At 36.6% G+C, this 14,172-nt stretch overlaps 1 protein-coding gene across 1 annotated transcript; it reads left to right on the forward strand.

The window, feature by feature from the left end:
• Positions 1–2,640: 2,640 nt before the first annotated feature.
• Positions 2,641–3,612, forward strand: LOC101897942 (serine protease 1). The gene is made up of 2 exons (XM_005191243.4): positions 2,641–2,903; positions 2,976–3,612. The coding sequence occupies exons 1-2, from the start codon at positions 2,641–2,643 to the stop codon at positions 3,538–3,540; spliced, it is 828 nt and encodes a 275-aa protein (XP_005191300.1). The 3' UTR covers positions 3,541–3,612.
• The last annotated feature ends 10,560 nt before the right edge of the window (positions 3,613–14,172 follow it).

A 14,172-nucleotide genomic window follows, 5' to 3' on the forward strand; every position in this document is an offset into this window, starting at 1 on the left:
TTTTTAAGAATATTTTGGCAAGGACCATTAAATAACCCAAAGGGTGGATTTTTAGGAATACTTTTTCAAGGACCATTGGGGGCCCCAGCCGTGAATTTTTAAGAATATTTTTTCTAGGACCTTTGCAGCCTCCAAACGTGGATTTTTAGGAATACTTTTTCAAGGACCGTTGGAGGACCCAAACTGGGATTTTTAAGAATATTTTTTTAAGGACCATTGGAGGCCCCCACCTGGGATTTTTAAAAATATTTTACCATGGATTTTTAAGAATATTATTTCATGGAGATCCAAAACTTGGAGCCCGTATGCTTGGATTTTTGAAAATATTTTTTTAAGGACTATTGGAGCCCTTTAAACGTGGAATTTTCAAAATATTTTTTCAAGGGCCGTTGGTGGGCCCAAACGGGGATATTTAAGGATTTTTTTCAAGCGCCATTGAACTATTTTTTCAAAGACCATTGGAGCCCCCAAACGTGGATTTTTATGAACATTTTTTTAAGGACGTTGGAGGCCCTAAACTTGGATTTATAAGAATATTTTTTCAAGGACCATTGGAGACCCCAGACGTAGATTTTTAAGAATATTTTTCAACGACCATTGTAGGCTCTAAGCTTGAATTTTTAAGAATATTTTTTAAGGACCATTGGAGGCCCCAAACGGAAATTTTTGAGAATATTTTTTAAGGACACTTGGAGCCCCGAAAACTTGGAGTTTTAAGAATATTTTTTCAAGGACCATTGGGGTCCACCCGCGTGGGTTTTTAAGAATATTATTTTAAAGGTCATTGAAGACCCCAAACGTGGATTTTTATGAATATTTTTTCGAGGACCATTGGGGCCCCAAACCGGGATTTTTAAGAATATCTTTTTTGAGGACACCAAACTTGGATTTTTAAATATATTTTTTCAAGGACCATTGGAGCCCCGAACGTGGATTGTTGATAAAATTTTTTCAGGGACCACTGGAGCCCCCATGCGTGGAATTTTAAGAATATTTTTCCAAGGACCATTGGAGCCCACAAACGTGGATTTTTAAGAATATTCTTTCAAGGTCCAATAGAGCCCCTTAAATGTGGATTTTTAAGAATATTCTTTCAAGGTCCAATAGAGCCCCTTAAACGTGGATTTTAAGGAATATTTTTTCATAGCCATTGGAGCCCAAACGTGGATTTTTTAGAATATTTTTTCAAAGACCATTGAAGCCCCAAACGTGGATTTTTAAAAATATTTTTTCAAAGACCATTGGAGGACCCAAACTTGGATTTTTAAGAATATTCTTTCAAGGTCCAATAGAGCCTCTTAAACGTGGATTTTAAGGAATATTTTTTTCATAGCCATTGGAGCCCAAACGTGAATTTTTTAGAATATTTTTTCGAGGACCATTGTAAGCCCTAAACTTGGATTTTTAAGAATATTCTTTCAAGGTCCATTGGATACCCCAAACGTGGTTTTTCAAGAATATTTTCAAGGATCATTTTTCAAAGACCATTGGAGTCCCAAACATGGATTTGAGAGAATATTTTTTCAAGGACCATCGGAGACTCCAAACCTGGATTTTTGAGAATATTTTTTAAGGACTATTGGATACCCTAAACTTGGATTTTTAGAAATATTTTTTTCAAGGACTTTTGGAGAACCCAACGTGGATTTTCGGGAATATTTTTTCAAGGACCTTTGGAGGCCTCATACTTGGATTTTTAAGAATATTTTTTTCAAGGATTTTTGGAGACCCCAAAACGTGGATTTCTAGGAATATTTTTTTCAAGGAACATTGGGCCCAAACGTGGATTTTCAAGGATCATTGGAGCCTCAAACGTGGATTTTCAAGGATCATTGGAGCCTCAAACGTGGAATTTTAAGAATATTTGTTCAAGGATCAATGAATTTTTATATATATTTTTTTCAAGGACCATCAGAGACTCAAGTGTGAATTTTTCAGAATATTTTTCAAGGATCAATGGATTTTTAAATAAATTTTTCAGGAACCATCAGAGCCTCAAATTTGGATTTTTTAGAATATTTTTCAAGGACCATCAGAGCCTCAAATGTGGAATTTTTAGAATATCCAGGACCAATTGAGCCCCCAAAGGTGGGTTTTTTAGAATATTTTTCCAGGACCAATGGAGCCCCGAAGGTGGATTTTTGAGAACATTTTGTCAAGGAACATTAGAGCTAGAAAAAGGTGATGTCCAAGAATATTTTGTTTAAAAATCAAATGTGGATTTGAATAATATCTTTTCAAGGATCTATGCTTTTTTAAGAACATTTTTTCTAGGACCATTGAGCCCCTTGGGTTTTTAGGAATATAAAAACTAATACAAATTGTGGATTTTTAATTATTCCAATTTTCATTATTTTCTAAAAACATTTTTTTCACGAAAAGAAATACTTTCACGACACACTGTACCGACTGACCAACTCAGCGCAAATACCTAATCTATATAGCAGAAAATTCCCACAGTACAAATTGTCGTGTGTCTGGATCAACGCATCAAATGTGCGGCAGATATTCTTTTGATAATAGAAAATAGAAGTTTATTTTTTGCGATAACAGGTGACACCTTCAACGATTCTCTTGGGGTATAAATATGGCCAGCGTTGCCCAAGGCTGGTATCAGTCTCTTTTTTTCTAGTAGACATCATGAAAGTATTCGTTGTTCTTGCCCTGGCTATTGCCGCTGTATCGGCTGGTACCATCCTGCCCGAACAAAACTACATTCATCCCCGTGAATTGCCAATTGCCGTTAATATTGAGGGTCGCATTACCAATGGCAAGGATGCTGCCGAGGGACAATTCCCCTATCAAGTTGGTCTAAGTTTCTCCAGCTCCAGCGGTGGCTGGTGGTGTGGCGGTTCCTTGATTGACAACAGCTGGGTTTTGACTGCTGCCCACTGCACCAGCGGGTAAGTTAACACAACAAACTTCAGACAATTGTCAAGAAATTAACAACTCTCTCTTGCTCTCTTTCTCTCCAGTGCCTCCTCTGCCACCGTCTACTTGGGCGCCACTGTCCGTACCAGCCCCAAGGTCACCTATACCGTCTCTAGCAGCGAATTCCGTCAACATGCCAGCTACAATTCGATCATCTTGAGAAACGATATCTCTTTGATCAAGATCCCCTCCGTCACCTACACCACCTATATCAAGAAAATCGATTTGCCCGCCATCTCCTCTTCCTACTCCACCTATGCCGGTGATAAGGCCATCGCTTCCGGCTGGGGTTTGACCTCGGATTCTGCCACCGCTGTTTCCTCCAAATTGCAATACGCCGAAATGCAAGTCATTGAAAACAGCGTTTGTGCCCAGACCTACGGTAGCTTGACCATCACCTCCAAGAATATCTGCACTGCCACACCAGCCGGTACCTCCACCTGCAGCGGTGACTCTGGCGGCCCATTGGCTTTGGTTGGCTCTGGCAAATTGATTGGTGTCACCTCTTTCGTTTCCTCTGCCGGTTGCCAATCTGGTGCTCCAGCTGGTTTCGTCCGTGTGACCAGCTACTTGGATTGGATCAAGGAGAACACTGGCATTGCCTACTAGATTTGAACTTTTGTTATGGAAAAGTGATAATAAAAATATTATCTTATGATGAACTGATTTGCCGAAACCCAACCTTGGTGTTTATTTTCCGAAAATTAGCAAAAATTAAGAAAACATTTAAATTTTAAAGGTCTTTCAAAAAGTATATTCCTTCTTTTTTTGGTATTGGTCATAATTTCATTTGATGATATTTTCTATTGAAGTACTTCAAGTTCTTTTAGTTTAGTCGTTCACTGTTTTATAGTGACTTAGTTTCACAACCGTCCGTAGTTCCATCATCCGCTATTTAAGGTCATCGTTCAATTTAGTTCATATCGTGTTCCATTGGCTGCAGTTTATAAAGAGAACAGTCGCTTGTTTCGGTTCTTGTCATTGCTATGCTATTTTAGACATTCGCCATTGCAGCTCAGGTCTGTGTGTTGTAAGGTTGTTGTATACGCTATTAGCTCTTTAACTTGTAATTTCCATATAGCCCAGCTCGTCTTCTCTGGAGTATTATCTCACTTTAATATTTATTTTTATACCCTCCACCATACTATGGAGGGTATATTAACTTTGTCATTCAATGTGTAACTCCTCACAATACTCATGTCAGATCCAACAAAGTATATATATACTTGATAGGGGTAAAATTCTACGTCGATTTAGCGATGTCCCTTTGTCTGTGCGAACGAATTGAAGTAGGAGGCGAAAATTTTGCACACATGTGTATTTTGCCAGTAGGCAGGTTAAGTTCATAAATGGGCCATGTAGGTCCACGTTTTCATGTAGCCTCCATATAACGGTACCTCCCTATATTCGGTATTTTGATGTTTTTAACGTCGGAATTGTTTCAAATTTCGAATCTTAATGGGTACTTCAGCCTATGACAACAAATTACACATACAGGTCCACGTCCTCGTATAGCCCCCATATAAAGGTCATCATTTAATCGGAATTTTTCGGATTTTTTTTTAAATTCTCAAGTTTTTTTCCAAATGGTGAAGGGTATTAAATGTTCGGCCCGAGCGAACTTAGCTGTTTTTTAATTGTTTTTATTGTCAGTCTTGGCTTTATAGTTCACATTGTGAGGTCAATAATTGTTTTCTCTTGCTCTCTCGTGTTTATAATAAATGGACGTGGTTGCTATTATTTTGGAATAATGCAGAACATTATGGATTGCGATTCTCGAAACTTACATGTAAAAATGGGGACCCATAATTACGTGTGAGTAGGTGGCCAGTGATTTTTAAAAATATTTTTAAGGTCCTTTGTAGACACTAATCGTTGATTTTTGAAAATATTTTTTCAAGGACCTTAGAGCCACAAAATGTGGATTAAAAAAAAAACATTTTCAAGGAAAATATTTTTCAAAAACTATCAGACCACATATTGAAGATTTTTAAGTATATTTTTCAAGAATCCTGGAATGGAGCCACAAAATGTAGATTTTTTAAATATTTTCTTCAAGTATCATAAGAGCCATAAATCATGGATTTTTTAATAAAAAATCAAGTATTTTTAAAGTCACAAAAGGAGAATTTTTAAAAATATTTTTTCAATGGCCTTTAGAGTCACAAGGTATAGATTTTTATTATTTTTAACTATAGAGTCACAAGACGTAGATTCCTTAAGATATTTCTCAAGGACAGTTAGAACCAAATATTGGGAATTTTTAAGAATATTTTTCAAGTGTCTTTGGATAATATTTTCTTCAAGGATCATTAGCGCCATAAAGCATGGATTTTTTAATAAAAAATCAAGGATTATTAGAGTCTCAAAACGAGATTTTTTTTTAAATATTTTTTAAAGGTCCTTTGAGCCACAAATTATGGATTTTTTAATTTTTTTCAGGAAATGTTAGAGTCGAAAAACGTAGATTTCTTAAGATATTTCTCAAGGACAATTAGAAGCGAATATTGGGAACTTTTAAGAAATCTAAATTTTTTTAACATTTCTTCAAAGACCATTAGAGCCACAAAACGTTGATAGTTCAGGAATATTATATCAAGGACCATTCAAGCCACAAAACTTAAAGTGTTAAGAATATTTCTTAAAGGACCAGTAGAGCCACAACACGTCGACTTTTAGTATGTTTTCTCAAAGACAATTAGAGCCTCAAAACGTAATTTTTTTTTCCAAAAATTTTTTCAAGGACCACAAAAGTCACAGAAGGAGACTTTATTTCAAGGATCATTGCAGTTACAAAACATGGATTTTTAAAACATTTTTCAAGCACCATTAGAGCCAAACGCATTAATATTTGCAGAATGTATTTTCAGGAACCACCAGATCATCCAGAATTTTCAAGAATATTTTTCAAGGACCATTTAAGCCACAATACGAGGATGGGATTTTCATGGGCTTTTCAAAAAATACATGGGCTTTTCAAAAAATATTTGTAAGGGTCAATGGAACCGCAAAATGTCGATTTTTTGGAACATTTTTCAATGGACCAGTAGTACCACAGAACGTGGATAATGTTGAAAGGATCAAATACGAAATAGCACAATGAGTGTAAGTTTGTGATTAGCTGACCTAGTTTTCAAATTTTTACTAATTTTCTCTTTCTTGGCAAAGTAGTTATATCAGAGTGAATATCGAATATCTCTCTCTAGTTTTACGATTAAAAAACTACGGCAACTCAGTATTAGTTTAATAAAGTCTAGTTTACACAACATGTTGGAGTCATATGGAAAGTAATTTTTTTCGCATATATATGCAGAGAATATTTAAGGCATACTTTTAGGTACTCTCCAAAATTTTTAAACTAAATATGGACGTTCAGAATGTTAGTAAGTAAAAAGGCCAGCTAAGTTCGACCGGGCCGAACTTTTACAACCCTCCACCATTTGAAGGGAGCTTGAAAATTTTCAAAAAAATCCGAAAATTGTCACTTAAATGAAACGCTTTATGTGGGGACAATACGTAAACCTGTATACGAAAATTTTTTAATATGTTTTTGTACCTATTACGAACTTCAAATTCGAAATTTGAAACAGTTCCAGTGAATAATATCGCTAAAATCATGAAAATACCGAATATCAGGTAGTACAGTTATATGGCGGCTACACGAAAACACAAACCTGCATACGAAATTTTAACGTTATACGGGGGCTATACGAAGACGTGGACCTGCATATGCATTTTTTTGCCATAGGTTGTAGAATGTTCCCATACGAAATTTGAAACAGGTCCGGTAAATAACCGACATGGCCCATTGACGAACTTAACCTGCCTACTGGGAAAATATGCATAAAACCAAAATGTTAGCCTATCATCTCAATTCGTTCGAAAGAAAGCGTGATAATAACAGAGTGACGGACATCGCTATAGAATCGTCTTAGAATTTTACGCTGATCCAGATGTAGTATATACTTTGTAGGGGCTATCATGAATATTTCGGGGAGTTGCATACGGAATGACAAAGCTAATATACCCTCCATAGAATGGTGGTGGTGGTTTGCCCTCCACTATTTGGAAGACACTTGAAAAATTTCAAAAAAATTCCGTCGAAAATTATTGCCCAAATGAGTAATTTGTGCCATAGGCTGTAGTAACGGTTCCCAACTTTATATATGAAATTTGAACAGTTCCGGTGAATAATGTCGATAGGAATACCGAATATATGGGGGTACCATTATATGGGCGCTATACTAAAACGTGGACATATTTACATAATTCTCTTCTAAGGGGTAAAGTACTCAGAAGGAACCCATTGTGTAAATTTTAGAACAATCCCATTGAAAAATTTGGCAGAAATCATAAAAATACCGAATATCGCAGACCTATATAGACAATTCCCTTCTAAGGGATAAAGTCCTCACAAGGAACCCCTGGTGTGGATTTTATGACAATTACATTGAAAAATCTGGCTAAAATCATAAAAATACCGAATATCAGGGGGTTATATGGGGGCTATACGATATCGTGGAGCTATATCGATAATTCTCTTTCAGGGAATAAAGTACTCACAAGGACTCTCAGGTGTGAATTTTCAGACAATTGAAAAATGTGGCTAAAATCATAATAACAGCGAATATCAGGGTGTAGGGTTATATGGGAGCTATACGATATCGTGGACCTATTCAAATATTTTTAACGTTTTTCCAAAGTAAACGTATTAAAACGTCATTATAACAAAAAATCTCCATTAAATAGTAGTGAAATTTAACATACACTCTAAAACGTTTGGGAATTTTGCGAGAGTGATAAGCGAAACAAATTAAATATAACTATAAATAATATTATTGTGAAAAGCAGCAAACAAAACTGATCATCACATGTCGCATTTAAGTCGCGTCAAGTGTTAATCATTTGATATGTATGACGATCATATTTTTCATAATTGAAAATATATCTAATCAATTTTTTCAAATGGATTGGCCATTAATATGTACGGAATGGGTTTAGATGGTTATTTATGTTTTAGACAAATTCCAAAAGTGATAAAATAAAATAAATAAATAAATTTATGAGCAAATGAAATCAAACATTTCATCAGAACATTAAATTAAATCAATGTTTTACATTGTAAATTGGGATCAATAAAAAGACCAAACGTCTTTTCCGTTTGAGCGTTTGTAAGACACTGAATTTATTTATTAAAAACATTTCTTAAGAACTAGTTGTGATAATATGACTTAACCTAAATTATAACTAAGTGTAAATGAGAGAGAGAGAGAGATAGATACCAACCGTACACATGCATATGCACCATGCCACCATAAACCTTAGGGGGAGGTCATACACACGCATAGCTATCTCACATGTGGCAAGCAAACATGCTGCACTTGCTTATCAGTCTGAGTAAAGATTACATCCCATAATCTAACTCCACCATAACACATGCAGCAATTGAAAATTCTGTATTATTTATTTCTAACTCGAAGGTCTGCTCACCACATTTTCTTATCTTATTTCATGTGGACTGTATTAAGAAGATCCCAGTTTAACAAATCCCTCTCATCAACACTAGGTAGCCCCGCTATTCTCTTTTATTATAAAAACATGTTCACTTATCCGTGAACATTCTTGGCAGGGGCAAAAATACATATAAAATATAAAAATTACAAATATGAACAATAAAATAGATCTAATAGAAGTGACATTTTAAGAGAAAAGAAGTTAAGTTATAACACCCAAGTAACTCCTCCATCTTTCCAGCCTGTCTCTCTTGAACATCCCACATCCTTTATCTGCCGGCTTCAATTTCCAGGCTGAATCCATTTTATGTGTTGTTTTCTTTCTGCGACCAAAGTTCTCATCCTTCTCTGGTAGCGCCATCTTACCGACTTTGGACAGTTTATCGTTCCTGTGTTCAAAATTTTCTGTCACTCCGGCTTGTATTTTATTCTCTGCACCACTTCCACTAGACATCTTCATCACAACTTGACCGTCTTCCAGCATCTTATTACTCCAGCGACGCATATTGCTTTTCTTCTTAGTTTTAATCTCGCTGGCAAACAGCTTATCTTCGACTTCTTCCAATCTCCCTGTGTCCAGTTTTCCAGGGAGCTGTTCATCTAACTTTTCAAAAGTTGGTTCTCTTTCGGCAATTGGGTCTTCCATATTAACCTCTTCAACCATCATATCTTCGTTGATATTGACCACTAGTTTTGCAGCCAATTCATCAGCCTCGATTTTGGATGCTTTCTGCGATATGAGCAACTCTTCCTTAAGTTGCAATACTTCAGCCTCCAGCAGAAATATCCTTCTTTCTTTTTCTTCACCAGCTTCTAGATTTGCAGCCAACCCGTCACGTTCGGTTGCAGCTGCAAGTCGTTCTATTTTTGCACAAGACAACTCGTCACTAAGTTGTCTTATTACCGCATTCAACGCCTTGCCCTCGCGTTCTGCCTCCTGGTTAGCCGCTCGTAATTTGTCCTTAGTATCCTCGGCTACACACACAGCATTTTCGATTTCCTCCTTCAATTTGGAGACAAGTTTGAGGGCATCTTCTTTTTCATCTTTCTGTGAAATCAAGGCAAACTCCATTTCCTTAATATCACCTTCCATTTTTCTCATTACGGCTACCGCTGCTTTGCGCCCCTCTCGCTCGCTGTCCAATTCGGATGTTATGTAGGCCACTTGTTTCTTCAAGCCAAGGACTTTCTCTTTGGTCTCCACATTAAGAGCGTGCGTGATTTTAAGGATGACCTTAACATCTTCCGAATACAGCTTCTCTGTCCCATTCGCCTGACTTGCTCTGATAGCAGCGGCTAGTTTGGACTTCTTTAGAAGCATCTCTAAAAACCGCCTATGAACGCATGGATACAATATTACTTCTCTTGCCGCGTCCATAATTTTTTCTTTGGCGAAGTCAAATACGCCTTCTATGGCTTCTTCTGTCTTTAAGGTACTCATTATTTCCATAATTGTACCCATCATTTCGAGAAGAGTGACAGCCTCTTCCTTTAGTTTCATCATTGGCGGCCGTTTCACCGATTCGTCCTCCTGGGCATATGCATCACCCCTTCTGTCTGAAGATTTCAAATATGAGGCCCCCTCGGTGTGCACCGCCACCACAGTCTTCTGTGCTGAAGTTTCCTTCTGACTCAGCATCCTTTTATTTGGCTTATAAATTTCTTCTGTATGGGAACAATTCCAGCTGTAGTTTTAGCTCGGTAATTTTCCACTCTTGAAGACCAATTTTAGCCTGACAGAATTTCCTCGATGTTAAGGCAAATTCTTCAACATTTATCCTCTACCGATCCGGCTCGGTGGACCAATGTAAATTGGGATCAATAAAAAGACCAAACGTCTTTTCCGTTTGAGCGTTTGTAAGACACTGAATTTATTTATTAAAAACATTTCTTAAGAACTAGTTGTGATAATATGACTTAACCTAAATTATAACTAAGTGTAAATGAGAGAGAGAGAGAGATAGATACCAACCGTACACATGCATATGCACCATGCCACCATAAACCTTAGGGGGAGGTCATACACACGCATAGCTATCTCACATGTGGCAAGCAAACATGCTGCACTTGCTTATCAGTCTGAGTAAAGATTACATCCCATAATCTAACTCCACCATAACACATGCAGCAATTGAAAATTCTGTATTATTTATTTCTAACTCGAAGGTCTGCTCACCACATTTTCTTATCTTATTTCATGTGGACTGTATTAAGAAGATCCCAGTTTAACAAATCCCTCTCATCAACACTAGGTAGCCCCGCTATTCTCTTTTATTATAAAAACATGTTCACTTATCCGTGAACATACATGAAGGGGAAGAAGACAGGGATCCATAGGTTACGTATACTTTAATCTGGGTCCTTAACGATTTAATTGCCAAAAATCTAAAAGTTGCAGGGACTTTAAGGGTTAATTAAAAATCGATTTTAAGTTTTGTTTTCTTCGTGAGTAAGGGATAAAGTTGTTTCGGTCTACTTCGATTGAAGGTACTATTTCCTTATGTAGTTCCTTGGACTCCGACCGTTTGTATAAAAACTCCGCATGAGTGATACGAAATTTATGAAATCTCTATGGACATTATTTTAACACCGGTTTTAGAACCCATTTTGAAATAAATCCGATAGAAAATGCGGCAAAAATCGTAAAAATACGGAATATCGGTGGGTAATTATATGGGGGTTATAGAAAAACCTGAACATGTATAGCCCTCAGTGCTAGATCTATTAGAAACTACAAATACCAATTTTTAGACAAATTTGTTTGAAAATGTGCTTTAAATCGTGAAAATACCGAATATACTTAGACTCCGATCGTTTATGCAAAAAATTCTGCGTATGAGTGATATAAAATTTATTAAATCACTCATACGTTTAGGATCTGGTGTACTGAAATATGAACTAGATTGACACAACTCTACAAAATTAGGGAATTATTCGCTTGCACCACACTGACACTTTATATACCCTCAGTCATATGGCTAAAGAGGGTATCATTTGATACAGTCAAAACGTGCCCCATCGAAATAACGGTTTTAGACCCTCTCTCTTTGGACCAAATCCGTTTCAGGATATTTGGAGTCGATCTAGCGATGCCCGGCCGTCCTTCCTACTGTCTGGCTGGCTGGTGCGCACGATGACTCTCAAAGGGAGAATCCGATTTGATTCAAATTTGGTACATCGTTATATTATTGCCAAACTTAGATCGAGTTCGGAGATGGGCAATATCGGTCCACTCCTTCTGGTACCTACCCCACAAAAAATCGAATTTTTCAAAGATAATAATTTACTGCACAGAAAGAGAAACGACTATCCAATTTTTCTCCAACTTTGCATATCCTAATATTTGCATCAGTGCTAGATCAGGTGCTACAATGGACAATATCGGTCCACTCCATCAAGTACCTCCCTCACAAAGAGTAAAAATTTTGAATAATTATAACTCTTATAAAATGTGATATAAGTATCCGATTGCCTTCAAATTACACACGCCACAATATTTTTTTAGCCCAATGTCTGGTGTAAAGATGGGATATATAGTGTCCATGAAGCCCATAAAAGGCGAAAATAACGTCCGATTCCATTGAAACTTTATTCATCTCAATATTTCCGTCAACATAAGATCTGTTATAAAGATTTCTTGTGGTATATCTTGTGGTACCTCCCCCAAAGTGAAATAAGCATTCGAAGCATCCATCCATCTCCTCAAAAATATCTCACATACAAACGATATTGTAAACACAAGATTTGTTTGGAAGATGATATACATCTGCCAACCCCTTCTGGTATCTCACCCACAATTTCCAATATTTATATCTATCATAACTTGCAAAACAAATCGGCGATTCTTTACAACTTGATATATCTAAATATTTATCTTGACTAGAAATCTGATATGAAAATGTAATTTATCGGAATTTATGATTTCGCATAAAAGTGAATATAAATGTTTGATTTCATTCAAATTTTGCATATACCAATATTTTTATCTGTTTTAGATGAAATATGAAAATGGAATACTTCGGTTCGCTATATATATTAACTCACGCATATTTTCACATTTTCTAAAAATGTGCACATCTCTCATATAAAGTATGGGAAGTAGTCGGGACATTTTAGGGGGTGGGACTCAAGAGTAACGGACACTTCAAAGGCTACAATTCACTTGCAACACACTGATACTTGTTATACCCTCCACCATACATTGTATGGAGGGTATATTTAGCTCGCCATTCGATTTGTAACTCATCGAAATAATAATTTTAGACATAACAAAAATTAGACAAAATATATTTTAAAATTAGACAAAAATATATTCTTGATCAGCGTAAAATTCTAAGAGGATTTAGCCCTGTCTCCGTCTGTTGTAATCCCGCTAGATTCTAACGAATAAAGATAGGAAGCTAAAATTTTGCAAAAATCAGTCCTTTGTCAGCAGGCACGACAAGTTCAAAGATGGGCTATATCGGTTCACGATATCGTATTGCCCCCATATAACAGTAACCCCCGATTTTCGGTATTTTGATGATTGTAACCAAATTTTTCAATGGAACTGTCTAAAAATCCACAAAAGAAGTTCCTTCCGAGTACTTTACCCCCTGAAAGAGTACTGTCTATATAGGTCCACGATATCGTATAGCCCCCATATAAATGTACCTCTCGATATTCGGTATTTTGATGGTTTTTGCCACATTTTTCAATGGAATTGTCTGAAATTCTACGCAAGGAGTTCTTCGTGACTACTTTACCACCTGAAAGAAAAATGTCTATATAGGTCTACGATATCGTAATAGCCCCAATACGGCGGTAGCGCCTGATATTCGGTATTTTTAAGATTTTAGTCACAATTGTTAATGGAATTGTCCGAAAATTAACACAAGGAGTTCCTTTTGAGTACATAACCCTCTGGGAGAGAATTATAAGTCCACGACATCGTATAGCCCCATACAGCGGTACCCCCTGATATCCAATATTTTGACGATTTTAGGTGCATTACTCACCGGAGTTGTTTCAAATTACGTATTTAGAATTCGTAATGGGTACTACAGCCTATGACAAAAAATTGCGTATGCAGCCCGCGTCTTCGTATAGCCTCCATATTACGGTACCTCCCAATATTCGGTACTTTGATGATTTTAGCGACGTTATTCATCGGAGTTGTTTCAAATTACGTATTTGGAGTTCGCAATAGGAACTACGGTCTGTGACAGAAAATTGTCTATGCAGCTCCAAGGCTTCGTATAGGCCCCGATATAACGATAGCTCTCTATATTCGGTATTTTGACGATTATAGGTACAATATTCACCGAAATTGTTTAAGATGTCGTATTTGAAGTTCCTAATAGATACTACAGCCTGTGACAGAAAATTGTTTATGTAGGTCCAGGTCTTCGTATAGTTCCGATATAACGGTACCTCCCTATATTCGGTATTTTGATGATTTTAGCCACATTATGTACCGGAATTTTTTAACTTTTCGTAGACCCTAATATAACGGCGTTATTCGATATTTTTAAGATTTTGATGGACTTTATTTTTTGAAAATTGCCAAATTCGTTCCAAATGGTGGAGGGTATTCAAAGTTTGGCCCGGCCTAACTTACAGCTTTTTTTGACTTGTTTTTTTTTTATCCTCTCAGAGGGAAACAAAATGGACCGAAAGGTCTCCGAGTGGAGTAGAGTTGTCAAAGAAGCAAGCAAGCACCCTCTAACCTAGATTACGAGGTCTTAAT

This window comes from Musca domestica, unplaced genomic scaffold (assembly GCF_030504385.1).
Source record: "Musca domestica strain aabys unplaced genomic scaffold, Musca_domestica.polishedcontigs.V.1.1 15, whole genome shotgun sequence".
Taxonomy (NCBI): domain Eukaryota; kingdom Metazoa; phylum Arthropoda; class Insecta; order Diptera; family Muscidae; genus Musca; species Musca domestica.